Source organism: Equus quagga, chromosome 20 (assembly GCF_021613505.1).
Source record: "Equus quagga isolate Etosha38 chromosome 20, UCLA_HA_Equagga_1.0, whole genome shotgun sequence".
Classification (NCBI taxonomy): Eukaryota; Metazoa; Chordata; class Mammalia; order Perissodactyla; family Equidae; genus Equus; species Equus quagga.
The window spans coordinates 18,883,330-18,904,285 of record NC_060286.1 but is presented as its reverse complement, the minus strand read 5'-3'; the positions used below and the strand labels follow the sequence as shown (position 1 = coordinate 18,904,285).

Sequence of the window (20,956 nt, the reverse complement as noted above, 5' to 3'; positions counted from 1 at the left end):
CTGGCAGCCCCTCTTGGCCTGGGCCCCATTTACCAGTTGGGTTTAGTCTGGCTGCTCGGCATGAAGGGCACACACCCCTAGCTCTACTCCCCAGGACTGTCTCCTCGGGCCTTTCCACTCCAGTTCTCCTTGGCTGCAGCATTCTTCTCCCCTGTTTCAGCAGGATCACCTCCTCATTTAGACCTCTGCTCTGAGAGGCTTCTCCGACTACTTCTGCCCCTCCAGCTCTCCCTTCACCTGGCTTTATAGGTCTTCAGAGAACTTATTCCCAGCTGACTTCCTACATTTCTATTTCTGTTTCTATGTCATTGGTCTGGTCTCCCAGCCCACACTAATGCAAGTTCTGTGAAAAGAGAGGCTTTGTTTTGTTCACTGCTGTCTTACCAGTGCCTAGAACAGGGTCTGCATGTAGTTGATGCTCATTAAACATCTGTTGAGTGAGTGAGGGCCAGCATAAAGCCGGCGGAGAGCAGACCCCTGCATGGCCAAGTGGCTCACACGTAGAATCAGTTAACAAGTGTCACTGGGGCACCTGCCATGCATCAGTGTTTTCCTTCCCTGTGCAAGTGAATACGTACTTCTTAGGAGCAAGTGTGCAGAGTTTAGGGTAAAGGATGGGGCCCAGAGACCAAGGCATTGTTCCTGCAGGGAGAGCAACTCAGTTCCTTAAAATCCAGCTGGAGAAATGCAGATATGTACTGGGGAACGTGCTTTCTAGTATCAGCCACTTCATGCTAAACACAAAGGGATGGGACAGTTGTGGCTGAGGAACTCAGAGGAGAAGGGCGTTCTAAGAGATGGAGCCCCTCGGGCTCAATGGGCAGCATGTGGGGAAGCAGAGGGGAGGTGGCAGGAATGGGGTTCAGAAGTGTGGCACTGCCCAAGGGCTTTTCATTGTTGGCACTGGCCTAGGGGCAGGACTGCACCCTGGTGTGGGGAAGCCATGGGGATGAGGCTGGGGCATTGGTTGGGCCAGATCATAGAGGAGTTTATACTGCAGGCATTTAGGTAAGGGTGGGGGTAAGGTGGGATTGTGGAGGGGAGAGGTAGGAGGGTGCACTAGTAGAAGTTGTGAAATGAGGTGGTGATGAGCAAAGCAAATTGTCACCACAATAAGGCTAGTAGATGTGCACAGGTGTATAAGGACATGGGCAGGGTGCCACCCACAGGCACCTGCAGTACACAGGTGTGCACATCATATCATATGCTGGGTTTGGCTTCTTCCCCAGATTATCTTCTGCAGCTTTGATAAAGGGTGAGTTCCTCTGGCACTCCAGCCAGCCACTCCAAGTCAGCTGGACAGGGGCTGACTGGCAATCTTGTCCATCGGCCCTTTCTACCCAGGTCCATTCTGGCTTATGGCTTCTGGCCAGGCTGACTGACCTCTCTCGCAGTTGCTTTGTAGGTTGCTCAGGGCCAAGGACCAAGTGCCACCTGCTGGTGAAGCTTGGGATTGCATCTCCGTTAGAGGGGATTCTTTATTCATTCATTCAACAAATATTTGGAAGGCCTCCCATATACCAGGCACTGTGTTGGACTGTAGGAATATAGCAGTGGCCAACACAGCCTCTGTCCTCATGGAACTTGCAATATAGTGGAGGTTTATTGCACACCACGGAGATTTATTAAGCATGTGCCAGGCACAGTGCTAGATGTCTGGGATACAGTGTAACCAGAGCAGATACAGTTCCTGCACTGATGAAATTTACAGCCTACAGGGGACTTTTTAAGCCATTGTTTCCCGATATCCAATGTTTCTTGAGCTAGCCTCACAGCATAACATCTTCATAATATTTTCCTCTCTCTTTTCTCTCTTGTTCTATTATTTTTATTTAAATGTGTACATTGTTAAAATAACAGGTATTTGTGTTTTATCTACTTTAAAATATTTTATATTATGAAGTTTTGCACAAGCGTACAAAAAGGTACTTGAAATAATATAACTAACAATTCAGCTTTTTCAAACCTTAATATTTTGGCATATTTTGCTTCTGACGTTTTTAGTTGAAATTTCCTCTATAAATTTGTCTCCCTCTCTCCCCAGGGTTAACCATTACCCTGAATTTACTCACAATTCCAATGTATGTTTTTATACTCTTATTACAGATGCATGCATCCATAAAATACACAATAATTTTCTGCATATTTTAGATTTAGATAAGTGATACCATACTGTTTTATCCTTCTACAATTTGCTTTTCCCCCTCCCCGTTCGATTTTTGAGAGTTAACCATGTGAATATAATCAGCCCGAGTTTATTCACTTTAACTGTTGTATATTATGCCATTGTCTGAATATACCACAGTTTATTTATCCATCCTCCTGTTTGAGGGCATTTAGATGAGTTACATTTTTTTGCTATTACAAACAGTGCCTGACTCATTTTTCTACATAAATAAATCCATTTTCAAGGACACTTTGTATCCCTCTTATAAGTTGAAAATAATACCACTTGTAGTGAAGACAAGGTACCTGTAGGAAAATTGAAATGAAAACAAAATGCTCTCAAATTCTAGCCAGACACCTTTCCCTTAGGGAGCTCACCCTGTGGCGTGTTCTCCCTAGTGGAAGGGGGGGGCCTGGCTGGTGTTGTGGGGATGACGTGGCATGAAGACCACCCTCAGACAGAGGCTATTTTCACTGATCTAATCAGGTAGAAGGAGCACTGACATGGCCATCCCCTTCTCACCACTTGACTCAACAGTGTTGATGCTGTGACTGTGGAAACCGAAACCCCCTCCCTACCCTCAGAGCTGCTCATCCACTTTTTGGGAGATGCTGGATTCCATGAAACAAAGAAGTATTATGTGTATACCGCGTGTCAGGCACTGTGTTAGACCCTAGTGGCTCAAAGCGGAATAAGAAAGAACCCTCAAGATAGTCAAGACGAGACCCACGCATCAACAACCTGAGACAGTCAGTACTAAATGATCACAGTAGGTGGAGAATGGGGAAGGCTGGGTAGATTTTACAGGGGAGGTTTTACACAAAGGAGGTAATGTTTGATCTGGGAGTCTTGGAGTATGCAAAAGATTTCAATCTGCAGTGAAGAGAGGGAAGGCATTCGAGGCAGAGAGAGCCGCTTCAGCAAAAGCATCAAAATGTGACCATATAGGGTGCAATGGGGGTGACAGACTATGTATCCTTGGAGGATCACAGCCTTGGTTGTGCAAGGTCATGGAGACGAGAGAGGAGTGATAGGAGCAATTAGACTGCACAGACAGGTGGAGGCCTGGTTGGCTTTGCAGAGGCCAGTGGAGAGTGATGGGAGGCTTTTTACAAGGGACCAGTATGATCAGATTTGACCCAGGTGGAGCAGCAGCTGTCCTAGGCTGTTAGCCAGATGCATCCCCAAGGGTTGGGCAGTGATGCTGGATATTGCACTAATGTTTGCTGAGTGGTGTCGCTTGGAAGGTTGGGCTCATATCATCTCCGAGTGATACCTTCCAGGGAGTCAGAACCACTGAGTTGTCTGCCCCATTTACTCTTTCCAGCTAGCCAGAGACCACTGAATGGTCATCTCCCAGCTGCCTCCCTCACCCTTGACCCAAGACTCTAATGTTGGCCTAGAAAGGATCCTCAGAGGCCCCCAGTGGGTCCGTGAATCCCTCTGAGTGCCTGCCCAGCCCCTGGTCCCCCTGCCCGGCAGCCTTTGATCCTGGCCAGTCCTCACTGTGGCCCTGACAGCTCTGAGGGCTCCACCATGGACAGGCAGGGCAGGCCTGGCTGCTGCCCACCTACAGTCAGCTGCAAAGCCATCCTGAGTCTATCTGGGGTGACAGCTGGCTCAGAGGACCTCCTTGAGCTGAGCTCCACACCGTGACCTCCCAGCCAGGCATGCCCCTCAGCCTGTGCTATCTGGGCTCCCACAGACCCCAGTTCTTAGGAAACTCCCAGAGCATGCAGTCCGTTTCCTCTTGAAGACCTCCTAAGGCCTCTAAGAGGCTCTGTCACCACCCACAAGGGGGAGGGATTTACAAATGGTGGGTAGTTTCCCCCTCCTACCAGGGTACACACTCAGACACCCCAGGTATGAGGATCAGCCCCTTCCCCAGAACCCGATGACTTTGGCCCTGATGTGGAGGAGGACTTCATGGAGCCAGGAAGCTGCTGAAGGCTGTGGTCCAGAGAGACTTCAAGGTGGCTGGGATGGCGCAGCTCTTGGCTGGGAGGACATTCTGGGAGCTCCCTGGGAGGCAGCTCCCTATAACTTTGGGCCAAGGGGCCGGGAGCGGGCCTCAGCTTTCTCAAGCTGAGGAATTTATTTTGAATGTTTGTGAAGGCTCCAAAAGCCACACAAGCTTTGGGGTCCCCTCAAATGTCAAATAAACTCCTAAGCAGGACCAGATGCTCACCATGCTGGCCACAGAGGTCACAGGAATGGCCCCCTGTTCCGTCCTTCGCCCTGTCTCTCTGGCTCTGCACCTCTGCCGCCCCACTCCCCTTAAGTTTCCATGAGTGCCTGGTAGACAATTTCTGATGATAATCTTGGGGTCCAGCAAGCCAGAGCCAGGCCTGGCCTGAGCCATGGAGTCAGGCGCCCAGAGGTCTTCTTCAAGAAGAGCCCTTCTAGGGAAGTCACCAGGTCCAGTCATTGGCTCTTTAGGTGGGGAGCCACGGGTGGTGGAACCTGCTGGTGTTGCAGGGGGCCTCACCAGACTCCTGAAAGCAAAGTCGGGTGGGTTGGCTGAGTGCCTCAGTGGTTACTGCGGATCACTGTCTCCCGTGGGTGCCCTCGGTGCCAGCACCAAGGAGTAGCAGGGGAAGAACCATCCCCCATAAAGTTAGTTCCACTGGCCTGCCCAAATTAAAACAGTGTGTTCGCTGTGCAGAGGCAGCTTAACCCAAATCCTCAGCCCCTCCTTCCTCCCTGCTTGCCACCTCCTGAGCCCCTCTTAAATAGGAATTCTAGAGCCCCCGTTCCTCCCGTCTCCCACCCAGTGCTCAGTCTCACCATGCTCCAGCCGTCTCGAAGGCTCAGGCTCCTCCAGGTGTGCATTTGTTGGCAAGTGATGCATATGTATGTCCTCAAGACTGTTCTATTTGTGTCTTCCAGCTTCCCTTGGGTTGTCAGCATTTGTTGGGCAAGGACTATGGTGTGTATTTTTGGAGCATGACTTAGAGTTGTGCCAACTCAGGTTTGAACCGGGCTCCGGACTCACTTATTGTTCAGCCTTGGCAAGTTGCTGAACCTCTCTGAACTTGCTTTCAGATCATCTTCATGATCACTGCCATTATTGTCCCAGTGGAGTGCCTTCTTTGTGTCAGATGCTATATATCCCCGTCTCGTCTAATCGTCAATTAGGCAGGTATTATTATTTCCATTGTACAAATGGAGAAAGTGAGGTTTCCCAAGGTCACACGGAGAATGGCAGAGTCAGGATTCAATGTTAGATCTGCGGGATCCCAAAGTGCCTGCCCCTGGGCCGTGAAGCCTCCTTAGATAAGGGGGACAGTCTGCCCAGCCTGCAGCATTCCCCCAGGCCCTGCCTGTAGTGGGCTCTGGAAACAGTCCCCCTCTGAGCACCCTGCTGCTGACCCTGTTTTGCTGACCCCACAGGAGGAATGTCTGCGGGGGACAGTGCTGCCCGGGATGGACGACGGCAAACAGCACCAACTTCTGTATCAAACGTGAGTGCCTCCACCCCCTCCACCCCTCTCCCTCTCTTTCCCTCGAGATGGGAAGGGCATGGGGACTCCAGAAACTAGGGCAGAAGTGTCTTCCCCAGGCTGCCCCGTGAGGATGCAGCCCCTCTCTGGAGTGGAGGCAGTGTGCGGTGGAAGGGAGGAGATTTTAAAATGTCTCCAACTGAAAACAACTTCTCAAACAAAATCCCTGCTCATGTTTTTGAAGATTCCTGCTTTCCCCTCCTGGTGTCCACTGTATTGATGCCCCCCTCGCCGTGACCACAGGGTCCCTTAGGTGCCCACACAGCCCTGTGGTCTGCAGAACATGCCTGGCCTCAGAGCCTCGGCATGGCACATTTCCAGGGGTGCCACACACAGCCCGCGCTCTGGGAATCCACCTCTGCTCTGGCCTGTGTGGGGCATCCTCCCAGGATGCTCAGGTGAGGCTCTGATCCTGTGTCTGGAGCAGCCTTCTTTCCTACTGCTCTGAAGCCTGCTGGCTGGCCCAGATGAGTGGAAAGAGAGAATAGTATCTCAGTTATGTGGAAACCAAGGAGCAACTGCACTCAAGCCCCCACTGGTGGTGCCTGAAGTGGGAACAACAATGACAAAAGCCAATAGCTATGCAGCACTCACTTTGTGCAAGTGCACTTTACATATCCTGTGGGGCAGGTAGTACCACTATCCATTTGGCAGATGAGGAAACTGAGGCACAGACTGGAAATTTGCTCAAGCTCACATGGCCTGGAAATGGCAGGATTTGGACGCAAATAACCTGACTCCAGGGTCCCTCCTCTTAATCATTACACCCTGCTGCCAGATGGCTTACCTTGTCTCTCTGGGCCTCGTTCTCTACATCCGTGAACTGGGGATGACAGTGTACTACTACCATTACTACTACTACTACTAGCTAACAGCTGAGCGTTGACTATGTACCCAACACTGTGCTAACCTCTTCACACACATTATCTTGGTTAAGCCTCTCGATAACCCTGTAACATGAGTATTTACGGATTGCCCCACCCACAGATGAGGAAACTGAGGCTCAGGTTGGTTAGGAAACAGGGCCAAGGACATACTACTCCAACGCTGGGGCTGGGGCTGGATCCAGGCAGTCTGACTCCAGAACCCTGACCTCTATGTATGGACCTTTGTTCCCTCTTAAGACCAACTGAGGCTGGGCCTTCTGGAGTCTGGAATCCCCACAGGTGATAACAGATGTGGGGGTTTGAGGGAGCCCCTTGGATCTTTTTCCCTCACTCCCCAAAGCCCGTCCTGAGCCCCGTCAGCTCCCCAGCTCTATGTGGCAGCCCCAGGAGCTCCACTCCGCTGTGCCTCCTGGAGCTGCCACTACTGTCTGCTGGGCCCTGAGCCTGGCAGCAAAGCCTCAGCCTCCCCAGCACCACTTCCTGCCCAAGGATGAGCCTCCAGGCCCTTTGCAGTGTGAGAGTTTCGCAGCTAATGGTTCAGGTGCATGACAAAATCTACGGTGTTCCCAGCCCTGATGGAGGCTCTCCTCTGGTTCTGATGCCTCTGGAGCTGGGGACAAGCTGGGGATGAGCTGGAGATGAGATGGGATGCTTCCATCCCTGCAGGGATGGGGATGCGGGCTCACCAAGCTTTTGGTTCTGGCTCACACCTCATGGCCCTGACCCTTCCCCCATCTGACGCTGAAACTCAGGCAGAATCTTGCGTCTCTCTAAGGATCTCCAGATAAAAAAAACAAAACCCCAAACTCAAAAACAAGCAGCAAAGCAGATCTTCTGCCTGAAAATTCTTTCCTTTTCAGGGAACCTGGATTAGTGGGGACTCTCAGAGGACAGGCCCTCTGTGGCTGAGGACAGAGCTGGAGGAGAGACACTTGTCCTTCATAATTTTAAAGATGAAGACAATGAGACTGGGGTGACTTGCTCAAGATCACACAGCTCATTAGAGGAGGATCTGGGGCTCAAAATCAGCAATTGCCCTGAGCAGAGAAGCCAGGGGTGTGGGTAGCTGAGTGGTTTTATGCTAAGCAGACTCTGGGGCCGGGACCTGGGCACTGATATATTTTTTAAGCATCCTAGGTATTTCTAGCCAGGACTGAAGATCACTGAGCAGAGTTTGGGGTCAATTATAGGAAGATCTGCCTTGGGGGCCCTAACTCAAATTTCAATGTTCCTGGAATCCTCTGGGATCTTATTAAAGTGCAGGTTCTGATTCAGCAGGTCTGGGGTGGGACCGGAGCATCCGTGCTACTAACAAGCTCCCAGGAGAAGCTGATGCTGCTCTTTCAGGGACCACACTTTGAGTACCAGGGCCTTGGGGGCCTCTGGAGGCCCAGGAAGGGACTTGGGGTTGGAGATGGGGAGGAGGGTTGGTAAGTTGTAGCGAGCTTACCAGAGAGTATTGCTGAGGTTTGAGTTGAAGCTGGAGCAGGGAGGTTTCAGAGGGAGTGGTCCTCATACCAGCCACCAGAGGGGTCTGGGCATGGGCCTCGCTGGCCCTCCGGCCCCAAAGGTTGTCAGTTTCCTAACTTGTTCATGATTTTCCAACATTAGTCTCTGCCAAACTAGTTTCGACACTGGAAACTGGAGGTTGGGTGAGACTGCAGATTGTCAGAACCAGCGTGTGTGTGCACACCCCTGCCCCAGCGGGGGGCTCCTGCAGCATGCTGCCGATACCCACTCCACCCTGGGGGTCCTCAGCCCCTCTCATTCCTCTCCCCGGCCCTCTTCCCCTGCTGCTCCTCTGGTTGTCCTCCCTGACCCTTGAACGCAGGCTTGCAGCCATCCTGGAGGAATTGCCAGTGGGCGTTAGCCTTTCCCACTTGAAGTCAGCTTGCCCACTGAAGGTCTGTGTGCTCATTAGCTGGGCTCTGTGCTGTTCGCTTGTTGTTGTTTTGCTGCTAATGAGCCTAACAAGAACCACGTGGGTGGTGGGGTGTTGGCCCTGGACGGCTGGGTCCGGAGCTCTGTAGAATGTGGGGCTCTTGGCTCCGCACCCTGTCAGCTGGCTCTCCTGCTTCCCTTAGTGGTTTGTGTCTCCCTCTCCCCTCCCCACAGCTGCTCTCCTGGCTGGAGCCAAGACTGCCAATGCCGGGGAATGCTTATGACTCTGTCCTAGCAGTTTTACACATGTGGGGTGCCTCCGTGGCCAGCAGGAGAGGGGAGCTGACAAGGATGGGTGTGTGACATCTCCGTCTCCCAGCCAAGAATGAAGTCTAGTCCCAGAACCGTGTGGAAACTCAATCTGTCCCCTGGTCTCTCCTAGATATCTATGGGTCCAATGCACTGTCCATGCACAGGGAGTGATGGCCCTGGCCCCTCTCGCCTCCTCTCACAGAATCGTCGGTTGCTGTAACCTATCAGCCCTTCTTCCTGGCAGGTCCCTTCCTTCATCCCTGTCCAGTCACTGGACCTCAGGAAGCCACTGCATCTACAGGTGGCTGTTGCTGGAATCCCAACCCTTCCCTCCACCTTGGCAGGATCGGGAGCTGGGTCCTCGCCACCTCCTCTGGTCTTGGTAACTGCCTTTCCTTCTGTGGCTTTGCCAGCTCTGCCACACCATTTAAGTGTTTATGTGTTTGTGGAGGCAGCTGACTGGGGCCTGCCCGGCCCGCACAGCTGAGGGGAAGGACTGTAGGGTGTGGGGTGACTGGATCCTGTTTATAGTTAAGGCTTTTGGAAGTCTGTCCAGTCTTCCCAGACTGGCTTGCCCCCATCGCCACCCCAGCACACACACAGGCTTTAGGGGCTTCTGAAGGCTCACACTGGGGAAGAGGATTTGAAGAATTCTTTGAATTCTCATTTTATTTCAGCCTAGATGCACAGAGGCTGGGGCTGTTCTGGGGAGGGCAAAGGGAGTCCCTGCAGTTAAGAGCATGGCCTTTGGATCCTGGTGCCAGATCCAAGGAGTCATGGGCTTGAATCCTAGCTCTGTGTCCTCAGGCAGGTGACTGGCCCTCTTCCATCCATAGAACCTCACCCATGAGTATCACAATCCAGATAGAGTTGTTTCTGAGGATTAATAATAATGACACTCTGTAGCTCTTACTGCAGGTCAGGTATAACTCGAAGGATCTTATATTATTAATTTTTATTTTATTTATTTATTTGTTTTTTAAAAGATTTTATTTTTCCTTTTTCTCCCCAAATCCCCCCAGTACATAGTTGTATATTTTTACTTGTGGGTCCTTCTAGTTGTGGCATGTGGGACGCTGCCTCAGCATAGCCTGATGAGCGGTGCCATGTCCATGCCCAGGATCCAAACCGGCGAAACCCTGGACCGCCGCAGCAGAATGTATGAACTTAACCACTCGGCCATGGGGCCAGCCCCTGTATTATTAATTTTTAATCCTCACAACAACCCTATAAGCTAGATATGATCTTTATCCCCATTTAAAGATGAGGTTAATTATTTGTCCAAGCTTTGCAGCTGGGAATCAGCAGAGCCTGGATGTGAATCCAGGTAGCCTGGCTTCAGAGTACAGGGCTTAAGACTGTGTTGCTGGCAAACGAGCAAGTGTGTGTACACAGCCTGGCGCATGGTAAGTGTAGCTGTTATGTAATGCTAGAGCCAGGAGACTGGGCTGTCTGCCTGGGTTTAAATACCAGGCCTGCCACTTAGTGGCTGTGTGACTGTGGGCAAGATGCTTAAACTCTCTGTGCCTCAGTTTCCTCATCTGTAAAATGTGACTATTATTACTCCATGCCTCACAGAATTGTAAGGAACAAATGAGATAACTTGGGTTAAATGTTCAGTTCAAGGTCTGGCATGTTCTATGTGCTCTATCCATGTTTGGCCTTCATGTTGAGGGCAAGGCCTTGTCTCTCAGCTCCTAGCAGGCAGCACAAATGTTCACTGGAGACAAGCTAAAGGCTCAATGAGTATGTACTGAGTAATACAGGGCCTGTCCCAGCACTGTGCTGAGAGGTCCCTTTCTGCTGCCCCGGTTCTGTCACCCCTTCCAGAAAACTCCCCACGGTCCTCAGGAGATCCTGGAGCAGGCTGGCATTTGCTCCTGCCCTCTTAGTCGCGAGCTTCTGTGCACACAGGGCCATTGAAATAGCATTCTTTCTGATCCGCATGTAAGTGCTATGAGGACCCCGTCCCTCCTCATCTGGGCCCCTCCTTGGCGTCCCTGAGGGAGCTTACCTAGCCCCGCCCATCCTAGCCCTGTAATGACCCCATCTCATAGGGCAAGACTGTGGCCAGGTGGGTAAGAGCCCCAACCTTGGAGCCAGACTCCCTGGGTTCAAACCCTTCCTCCACCACTTCCTAGTGTGGCAATCACAGGCAAGCTGCTTGACTACTCTCGGCCTTGGTTTCTCCATATGTCAAACGGGGATGAGAATAGTACCTGTAATAGTTATAAGAATGAAGAGAGGTGATACCTGTGAAGAGTTAGCCCAGGGCCTCGTATGGTAAGTGCTGAGCAAACGGGCCAGGGCAGGGCGATGTGCAGGTTCTTCACTGACTGATTATGAACTGCCAGGAGCCAGAGGCCTGAGCCTCTGTGGGGCTCATCTCTGGATGAACCATCCTATGAGCCTCAGTAGTTGGCAGGGAGTGGTGGAGAGGAAGGTGGGAGGCAACTAAGGGGAGTGATCACATGCCCTCAGTGGAGACCTAACTAACATGGAGGGTACAGTCCTAACAAGAGACCATCCATTTCTCCCCCCACCACATCCGGGCACCTTAGATTTTCCTGGTGAGCAGGTGCGTGACTCCAGGGCTCTTTGTTCAAATGAGTAGTATTTAGGAGATGTTCTGACCCAGGGGATCCTGAAGCCCGGTGCCGTGTCCTGTTGATACCAGTGGACTGCCTACTTGGTACACGTTTGTTAAAGGACTGAGCAGGTGAAGGATCACATGGGTGGCCTGGTAGTTTCCTTGGCGCCATCCCCAGCTGCCTCTTCTCACCTCCTTTGCTGGCTTCTCCTTTTCTACCTAACATGTTAATGTTAGGCTGCCCCAGGAATTTCCCCAGATCTTCCAAATCCCCCACACAAAGAGGGGGGCCATGGGAGCCAAGCCAAGTATTAGTTGCCCCCTCTTATTGAGCACTAGTAGGCACTGTGCCAGACAATTAACATGCAACAATAATAGTGGCAATGCTCTCTTTGTGCCAGTGACCACGCTAAGTACTTCAACCCCCTTCACCCTGTGAGTGGCCATCATGTCACTCTCTGTCTTGGCCTCCTCCTCTGTCCCTGGCTGCTGCTTCTCTTCTATCCAACAACTAAATGTTGGGTTTCCCAGGACTGAGTCCTGGGTCCTCTTTTCTTTCTCGCTGCACCGCTCCTGGAATGATCTAATGCATTCCCATGGATGTAAACATCGTCTCTGAGCTGATGACGCCCAGATTTAAATATATCTTCAGCCAGATCTCTCCTCCGACCTCCAGATTCCTTCATCCCACTGCCTACTCCACATCTGCTCTTGATGCCTCCCAGACATCCCAACCCCAACTTGTCCAAATTGAGCTCTTGGTTTCCCTCCCTCTGAGCCAACTCCCCCGCCGGGGTCTTATCCATCCTGTTAAAATGCGTCTCATCTACCTGAATGGTCGAGCCAGACACCTGGGGGCCCTCCTGGACCCTTCCTCTCGCTCAGGCTCTCTATGCAATCCATCACTGAGTCCTGTTTGTTTTCCTTCCTAGATCTCTGGGAACCTGTCTGCTTCTCCCTGCCTCCCCTGCTGCCTCTCTAGTCCAGGGCACTGCATGCTCTCCTGGGTGACTGCTGCAGCCCGCTGACTGCTACCCTTAGCCCCTTACCCTCCGTGCTTTCTCCATAAGTTAGATCACAAGACATTCCTGTTCAAACCTTCCTGCTGTGGTGTATCCAAACCTGCCTCGCTCTCCAGCCTCGTCTCTCAGCCTCACCCCCTTGCCTGCTGAACCCAGCCTAGGAATGTGTGCCTCTGGGCTGTTGCACATGCCGCTCTCTCTCTTTGCTTTCCCTCCTCTTTATGCGGCTGGCTCCTTGTCATCTTTCCAGTCTCTGTTTCAAGCTCTCCCCCTCAGAGGTGCCCCCACCAACCACTCTCTCTAGAGCTGCCCCCACCAGCCTTGTTATTTGGGATTCCAGCTCCTCGATTGTTTCCTCCATAGCTCGCGTCCCGATCTCTCTTCTTCTACTTGTTTGTTTACTTGTTTTGTGACAATCTCTCTAAGTTGGAAGCTCTGTGAAGAAAGGGACAGTGTCTGTCTTGCTTACCATCCTAGGCAAATAGTCAGTATTGGATGCACAACCATTTTCTAGATGAGGATATTGAGGCTCACCGGGGTGAAGAAACTTGTCCGACCTCACACGGTTTGAATTCAAATGCAGGTCTCTTTGACCGCAGGCCCACTCTCTCTGCCTTGCTTCTGCCCTGGCCTTGCCTAAGTGTAAGCAGGAATGGTTCCTCCTTCCCTCTTGACCATCCTGGGTCCTGGGCATGGAGCCAGTGCTGCTGCAGAAGGGTTTGGATGGCTCCATGTCAGCCACAGAACTGCCTTCCATGCCCGGGAGCTGCTCCCCTAGAAAAGACTGGCCCCCAGGCTTGTCCCCAGTGGGGGCTGACCCAGGACCCCATCCCATCCTTCTCTTGTCTCCAGGGACTCCTCTGTCTCTGAGGCCTCTGAAGCCCTGCCTCCTCCCAGACAAGGCCCTCGAGGCTGTGGAGATGTACAAAAGACTCTTCTGCTTTGGGGCAGCAGCTGGAGGCAAACCCGGGCCTCAGCCCTGGGCCGCGAGCCCTGCCCAGTGGTCTCCCTCTTCAAGCCTGCAGGAGCTGGTGGGAATTGGGGCTGCTCTCTGCCCCAGCCCCTGGCCCCCAGCCCCTGGCCCCCAGCCCCCAACTGGCCCAGCATCGTGGCATTTGTTAATGCAATTAGCAGGGCGGTCCATGCGAGGGGCTGGGAGCCAAGGTCTGACTCACACCTCCCCTTCCTCCCCTCCGGCCGCCAAACGGTAGAGGCCGGCTCGGCCTGCCAGACGACGTCTGCAGAGAGTGTGCGAGGGGCCAAGAACGGCATCTTTCTCTCGTTAGAGGCTTTTATGTGAACACAACTGCTATTTTGGAGCCGGGCGCTTGGCTGGCCCCTGAGCCCCAGTGCTGTTTCCAGCCAGCCTGAGCTGCGGCCCCAGCACAGCTGCGATGGACACAGGGCGAGCCCTTGAGGACCTAACTTCTCCCACAGCCTGGGGGCTCAGGGCTGAGGTCGGGGCCTGGGGGCACAGGCCCTGAGCAGAGCTTGGGTGTGGAGACGACGGGTCTCTGGGTAGATTCTGAGGGTGTCTGGGGGCCAGACAGAGATTTCCTTGGCCTTGGGATCTCTGACATCAGGGACGCATCTTGGGGAAAACCAAAGGTGAGGCTGTGGAGAAACAGCTCAGGGACACAGGTGGACCCTCGAGTAAGCGACTTCCAGGGGCAAACCGAGGCCTCCGAGTGGGGGTCTAAGGTGGGGTGCCCAGGGAGACGCTGAGGTCAGTATTGAGGGTGGGTCAGACTGTCCTGTCTGCAAACACCTTTGAGTGTGGAAGGGGACAGGGCCCCATCCTGAGGAAGGGATCGCGTAGCTCAGTGGGTAGGTTCTTAGCATCCCACTGACACAAATGTTAGGAAAGATGGAGGTTTAATGGTGGAACCGCTGAGCTTCAGGAGTGGGGGTGCTGGGCCCAGAGTCTCATCTGGAGCTGAGGTTCATCTCCAGGGTCAGAGGGGACGGTGCTGGAGGCCCAGGAGGACGGCACAGGCTTAAGGGGCCCACCCCGAAGCCAGTGCCTCATCTGATGGAAGGAGGAGGTGTCCCTGGGGCACAGGAGAGAGAGCGGATGACAAATGCCCTGCCTGGGGTGGTGGGTGTGGGGAGGGGCCTGGCTGTGTTTAACACCGAGAAAGCGGCCCTGCCTTGCACCTCAGGGCCTGTCCTTCTCTCTGTCTGGGGCTGTGTTGACATTGCCTTCCTCTGGCAAGATGGTCACAGCGGAGAAGCTCACAAGCCCTCTGGCCTTGGCCACTGGGGGAATGGTGTTTTTTTTTTGAAAGCTTTACAGTGCTGTTCAATAGAATTTTCTGTGATGATGGAAATGTTCTATGTCTTGCTGTCCAACATGGTAGCCATGAGCCCCACGTGGCTACTGAGTGCTTGAGATGTGGCTAGTGTGACTGAGGAACCGAATTTTAAGTTTTATTTAATTTTAACCAATTTCATTTGAAGTAGCCACATCCAGTGTGTGGCCACGGCCTTAGACTGTCCTGGACAGCACAGCTTTAGGGGGTACAAAGTACTTCCACATCGGTGCTCTCTGTTGAGACTCACAACAACTTTATGAGGCAGGAATTATGAGACCCATTTGATGGGTGAGACCACTGAGGCCCCGGCTGAGGCATCTTAATGAGGTGAGACCCCGCCGAGGTCACGCGGCTGGGATGTGGCTGAGCCAGGGTCAAACCAAATCCTTCTGACTCCCAACCCCATGTTCTTTTGGCTGCCACGTAGCTGATCACAGACGCTGAGTAGATGGTAGGAGCAGCCCACAAGGTGGGAGCTGTTTCCAGAACCTCCCCCAGGCCTGCCTGCTCTGAGTTGGGTCTCCTCCCACAGGTAGGGGTTTTGTGTGGAAAATCTGAGCAAATCTCTGCTTGCCTGTTTTGGAGCAGAGTGAAGGTAGAAGGGGCACGGCCAGAAGGTGGGGGTTGGGGAGAACGATGCCTTTTATTTCTTACTTTCAAAGCAATTTCGGGAGTGTTCTTTTTATTCCCCTCTCTTTTGGCATCCTGCTAACTCCGCAGAGCAGAACTCCCAAGGCTGAAACTTTCCACATGTCCAGTCCTCAGTGAGGAGAAGAGTGCCAAAGGAGTGTGGAAAAGCAAGGGTTCAGGTGGAGCCCAGATTAGGAATGTCTAAAGACTGGCATTGGTGAGTGGGCCCCGGGAGGTTGGTAACAGGATCGCCTCCAGTGTCAGGATGCTGGCCTCCTGCAGGGAGGGGCCAGGGTGTGTCCATGGCTAAACGCAGACACTGTGACATCATGCTTGATAACTCTTCACCATTAATCAATCAGATGTGGACATCGTGGCATCATGCTTGATAACTCTTCACAATAATCAATCAGATGTGGACATCGTGGCATCATGCTTGATAACTCTTCACAATAATCAATCAATGAAGACTCATTAGAACCATACACCCATCCTGGGTTGATTTCTTAAGCATAAGGCATGAGCGCTGCACTTGAGGAAAAATGAAAGACACGAGGCTCCGAAAACCTCCAAACATGACAACTTCCAGCCTTTCACGGGCTAGGAATTTTCTCTCTTACAATTCCCGCAGTGCAGGGTGAGGCCGCCCTCGGCATTTCCTTCTTTGCTCTATGCGGCAGCCCCTGCCGTCGGCGATTCAGAGATGGCTCATTTCTTTTCTGATACTTCAGTTTTGAAATCTGTGCTCATTTGACATAGGAATGTTTTGCTTCAGTCTCTTCTAAACAATAGGACACGTGACCACTATTGCCCCCTCTTTCCCAAAGGGGCCTAAACTTTTGGATTTCTTGCACCAATAAAATAACCAAAAATATCTTAGACATCAAAGTACAGTAGCCAGCTTTTCATTTTGCCAAGTGAAGATGTTAGAGAAACAAACTACCATTTGCCAGCACATTTAATTAAAAAAGAACGTTTTAACACCAAAAAAGTAAGAAATATAATCTCAAAAGACACTTTTTAAATGGGAAAAAATAGTATTCGAAAACACTCGGGCAACTGTTTTATTTCCCTTATTTTATGACAGAGCAGTAAAAACTGTCATAAGAATGTTCCTTTCATAGGCAAGCACTTGGAGCCACCATTGTGGGCCATTTTGGGGGCAGTGAGTATGGGTTTGTGGAGAGAGGAGAGGAGGTTATGCTCCAATCCCGTAATGTGGATGCTCGGCTCAGAACAAAACGCTTCAACACTTTAGTGAGATGTCACTTCTTGCTGATACTCGTGAAAACAACACAAGAGAGGATGCAAATGAAGTCGGTGAAGGTTGGCTCAAAACCTCTGAAAATCTGAAACCTCGAAGGATCTTTCTTAGTAGATCTAGCCTCTACGCTGTTTCATAAGTGGTTGATCCAGAAAGGTTATCTTCTCGAGCTGATTTTTTCTGCCAAGCCTAGCTGGTTTGGAAGCCTTTTAGAACTTTTATAGTTTCCCCCCAACCACCCATTTTCCACGAGCTGCTCACTGTACCAGCCAAAGTTTGCCAACCCTGGTCCTGACTGAGGACCTAGCTCCCTGTGTGGCAAGGGGCCCCCGTGGTTATGAGAACCCAGGACTGGGCAGAGCTTCCTCCATGCAGAAACCAGTCTTGTTGTCTTTGTACCCCTGGCACTCATCTGACCAAGAGAGGGTGCTCAAAAATGTTTGCAGAATATATTAGTAAATAAGGGAGAACCAGAAGTAAGCGGGTCGAGTGAGGCAGACGGATTCAGAGTCTTGGGTTTCTAGAGAGTGAAAGATCTTACTGTGAAAGTCAAGGAGGGCCATCCTCAGGGCCCAGGAGGGGAGGGGTGGAAGCCAGGTTGGTTTCGAAAGGCTGTCTTAAGGGCAAGGCCCATTCACTCAGAGGTGGAAGTGAGACCGAGGCTGCGTGACCTTCCTCTCGCCCACACCAGCCTTGGGGTCTCTGCCGGCAGAGAGGTGTGGGTCTGAGGGACTAGGAGCCATGGAGCATTGGTGGTCCACGTGGGAAACCACTCAGGCCTTTCCTTTCTACTCCCTCTTAAAATAGGCGAGGGCCAAGGCCTGGCCCAGGCACACCTCCTTGCCCAGCGTTCGCTGGCCCTGGCTTGGCTGTGGGGCTGGCCCCAGCAGACCATGTCTTTGGCGGTGGTGGGAGGGGCCTGGAGGTGGTTAGGTAGGCGTTAAGTCTGCTTGGGCAGATGGAGTGGTGGCCAGGCGATAGCCCAAAGCCCTGCTGCGGAGGGAGTTTGTGTTTGGGGAAGTGCTCAGGGTTAGAAGTCTCTGGCATGGTCTGCTTACCTGGAGGCCTGGGGCCTGCCAGGAAGGGCTGCTGAGGCACTGGGGCAAATGCTCTGGCCTCAGGATCCAGCCCGTGGTTGGAATCCTGTGGTGAGACCTGTTATTTTCCCATTCTCCCTTGAGTAGAAAGGCTGCCCTTGAGGGTCCTGGGTGAACATGGTGCCCAATCTACTCATCCTGTGTGTCTCTGGTCAGCATCACCTTCTCCAGGAAGCCTTCCCTGACTTTCCCTACTCCTTGCCTCAGCCTAGGTTAGGGCTCTGGCCAACATATCACATGACCTATGTCCCTGCTTCTCTGTGAGACAGAACGCTCCTCGAGAAAGGGATCTTCTCTACCATAAGGCTTACACCTTGTGAATGAATACTCTACGAATGTTCATTGAATGAATGCATGAGCTGGTAAACATCCTCTCTCATCACCTAAAATTTATTGTGTGGGCTTTGGAGAGGGATGGCGTCCTGAGGCCTCTACCACGGGCCGCTTCCCAGGACAGAGCTCCCAAGGGTGTATTTTGTGGCTGCCTTGAAGCCATAGATCCCTTTTGTCTCAGTGTCAGCTCCAGGCCGAGGATCAGAGATGGTAGGGAGGAAGAACTGTACCGGCCCCACTGGGAGGCAATGGGGTGGAAAGACCCTGGGCTTTTCAGTCAAACAGACCTGGATTTGAATCTTAGATCTACCATGGACTAGCTGGGTCACCTCAGGCAAGTCTTTTAACCTCTCTGAGCTTCAGAAGCATTATCTGTAAAACGAGACTCAATCACACTGGCTGCTAGGATTAAATGAGATAGTGCAGGCAAAGCACCATGCCTCGTGTATTATAAGCAACAATAGATAGTAGCTGCCATAATAAAATAATAATAATTGTGTTATTGTTAGGCATATGCTAGGAGCTAAGGATACAAAGAAGTGTAAGGGACAGTCACTACACTTGGAGGGGCTGACCATATTAGTTGGGAAATTGAGACACATATGTTAAAAACCCATCACAGTGATGGTGGCACATGGGGCAGCCCGTGCTACTCCCTGAAATGACGTTACGTTATTGTTTTCTTGTTTCTTATTGGTCTCCCTGACCCAACTGCAAGCTCCATGTGGGCAAAGACTTTGTCCCCAGTGCCTAACACACAGTAGGAGCTCAGCAAATATTTGTTGAATGAATGAGTGACAGATGTAGGAGACATTGGGTTTAGAGTGTCCAGCGTGAGCCCGAATGTGCTCTCCTGGGCTCCTACCTGTTCCCCAGGGCAGGTCCTGGGAGGAGGGGGACAGGGCCCTGCACTCCAATGTGTGCCTCTGCGTGGGCCTCTCCCTTGGCCACTGGTCACTGGAGGTGGCTCTGGATTTTGCAAGGTGATGAAGGATAGTGAAGAGAAAAGTCATGGCCCCAGTGGCTGGTGGTTGCTGCCCATTGCTGGCTTGGAGGAAGAAGCCCAGATCCAGTGTCACTTTGCCCCCAGGCGGGACCCAGGGCCCAGGAGGCAGAATTCTTCCATCCTGGTCAGCAGTTCTACCATTTGCTGAGGAGGGGAGGCAATTGAGAGCAGATGATCTCAGAAGAAGAGGAGAGACTGTCATGCTGAAGATGCCTTTGACGGGCCCTTAGGATCCCTCCAGCCTCCTCAGCCCACGCCTCACAGGATTCCTGAGGAAACTGAGGCTCAGTAAGGTCAAGATCACATGGCTCATGGAAGACAGAAAACCCCCAACAACTCAAACCCCCTGACTTTCAGGCCATGTTGAGCCCTTTCCCATAAAAGAGACTCATTCTTTTTTTTTAATTGAGATACAATTGACATATACCATTATATTAGTTTCAGGTATACAACATAATGATTTGATATTTGTATAAATTGCAAAATGTTCACCACAACAAATCTAGTTAACATCTGTCACCACCCCTAGTTACAAATTTTTTCTTCTTCTTTTGATGAGAACTTTTAAGATCCACTCTCTTAGCAATTTTCAAATATACAATACAGTATTATCACCTATAGTCATCACACGCTACAGTACATCCCCAGGACTTACTTATTTTATAACTAGAAGCTTGTACCTTTTGACTCATTTTGCCCACCTCCCACCTGCCCCCCGACCTTTGGCAACCACCAATCTGTTCTCTGTTATCTATGAGGTTTTTTTTTAAGATTCCACATGTAAGCGAGATCATATAGCATGTCTTTCTGTTTGACTCAATTCACTCAGTATAATGCCCTGAAGATCCATCTGTGTTGTCAAAAATGGCAGGATTTCCTTATTTTTTATGTCTGAGTAATATTCCACTGTATATATATACTATATTTTCTTTATCCATTCATTCATCTAAGGACGTTTAGGTTGTTTCCAGAGATTCATTCATTCTTCATTCATTTATTCATTCAGTATTTACTGAGAATCTACTCTGTGAGTCTCTGTCCTAAATTCTGGGGCTACAGGAGGGAACAAAACAAAACATCTGACGTCTGACATCTGCCCTCAGGGGCCTTCCAGTCTGGCCGTTGAGACTGACAACCAAAAGCAAACCCTTAAGTTTATAACACGTTGGGGTGTTCTGCTGGAAGTGATGGTGCCAGCCGCTCCAGCCTCCGGTCCTTCGGTCCTTGGTTGTTCAGAGATGACAGGCGAACCTCACCTGAGGCCTGTGGGTGGAGGGGAGAGAGAAATGGCCGGAAGCCTTCTGAGGCCAGGAGCTGACTTCCCGCTGAGTGGAGGAGGCCCTTCTGCCAGGAGGGTGGGGGCCCCGGCCCCTGCCCTCACCCTTCTCTGTCTCCCCAGCCGTGTGCCAGCCGCCCTGCCAGAACAGGGGCTCCTGCAGCCGGCCCCAGCTCTGCGTGTGCCGCTCGGGCTTCCGCGGAGCTCGCTGTGAGGAGGTCATCCCCGAGGAGGAATTCGACCCCCAGAACGCCAGGCCGGCCCCGCGCCGTGCAGCCGAGGCCTCCCCCAGCCTGCGCCGGAGCAGCACCACCCGGGAAGGCACCGTGGCCAGGACACGGCCACCGGCACCCCAGCTGCCGCTGGCCAGGTAAGTCCCTCCTCAGTTGGACCTTGGGTCCTGGCGCAGTCTCTCTCCGGAGGGCCTTGTTCCTTAGGACCACTTGGTGAAGACCTTGGCGGAGAAGGCTGCATTTGTCCTTCCTTCCCTCCTCCCCACTCTCCTCTCCTTTCCCTGCCCCCACCAGAGGCAGGGGAGCAGGAGAGCCGGTGGTGGGGTTGGTGCTGGCTTTGCCAGGCTGGGGTGGACAAGGGAGGTGTCAGGTGAAGTCTTTACCCTCCAAGTCCTGGGAGAAGGCTGAGGAGAGCATATCGCTGAGACAAGCTCTCTTGT

The 20,956-nt window shown here is 52.0% G+C and overlaps 1 protein-coding gene across 7 annotated transcripts in view; it reads left to right on the top strand.

Annotated features, from left to right (window-relative positions):
• The window catches only part of LTBP2 (latent transforming growth factor beta binding protein 2), a 100,390-nt gene that overhangs the window by 1,880 nt on the left and 77,554 nt on the right, over positions 1 to 20,956 (top strand). For all 7 annotated transcript variants that reach the window (XR_006886327.1, XM_046647546.1, XM_046647548.1 and 4 more), the window contains exons 2-3: positions 5,561 to 5,631; positions 20,407 to 20,653. Coding sequence is in view for 6 of the 7 variants with exons in the window: in XM_046647546.1 (XP_046503502.1) it covers positions 5,561 to 5,631; positions 20,407 to 20,653 (318 nt within the window). In the remaining variant the exon portion in view is untranslated. The remainder of the gene's footprint in view (positions 1 to 5,560; positions 5,632 to 20,406; positions 20,654 to 20,956) is intronic.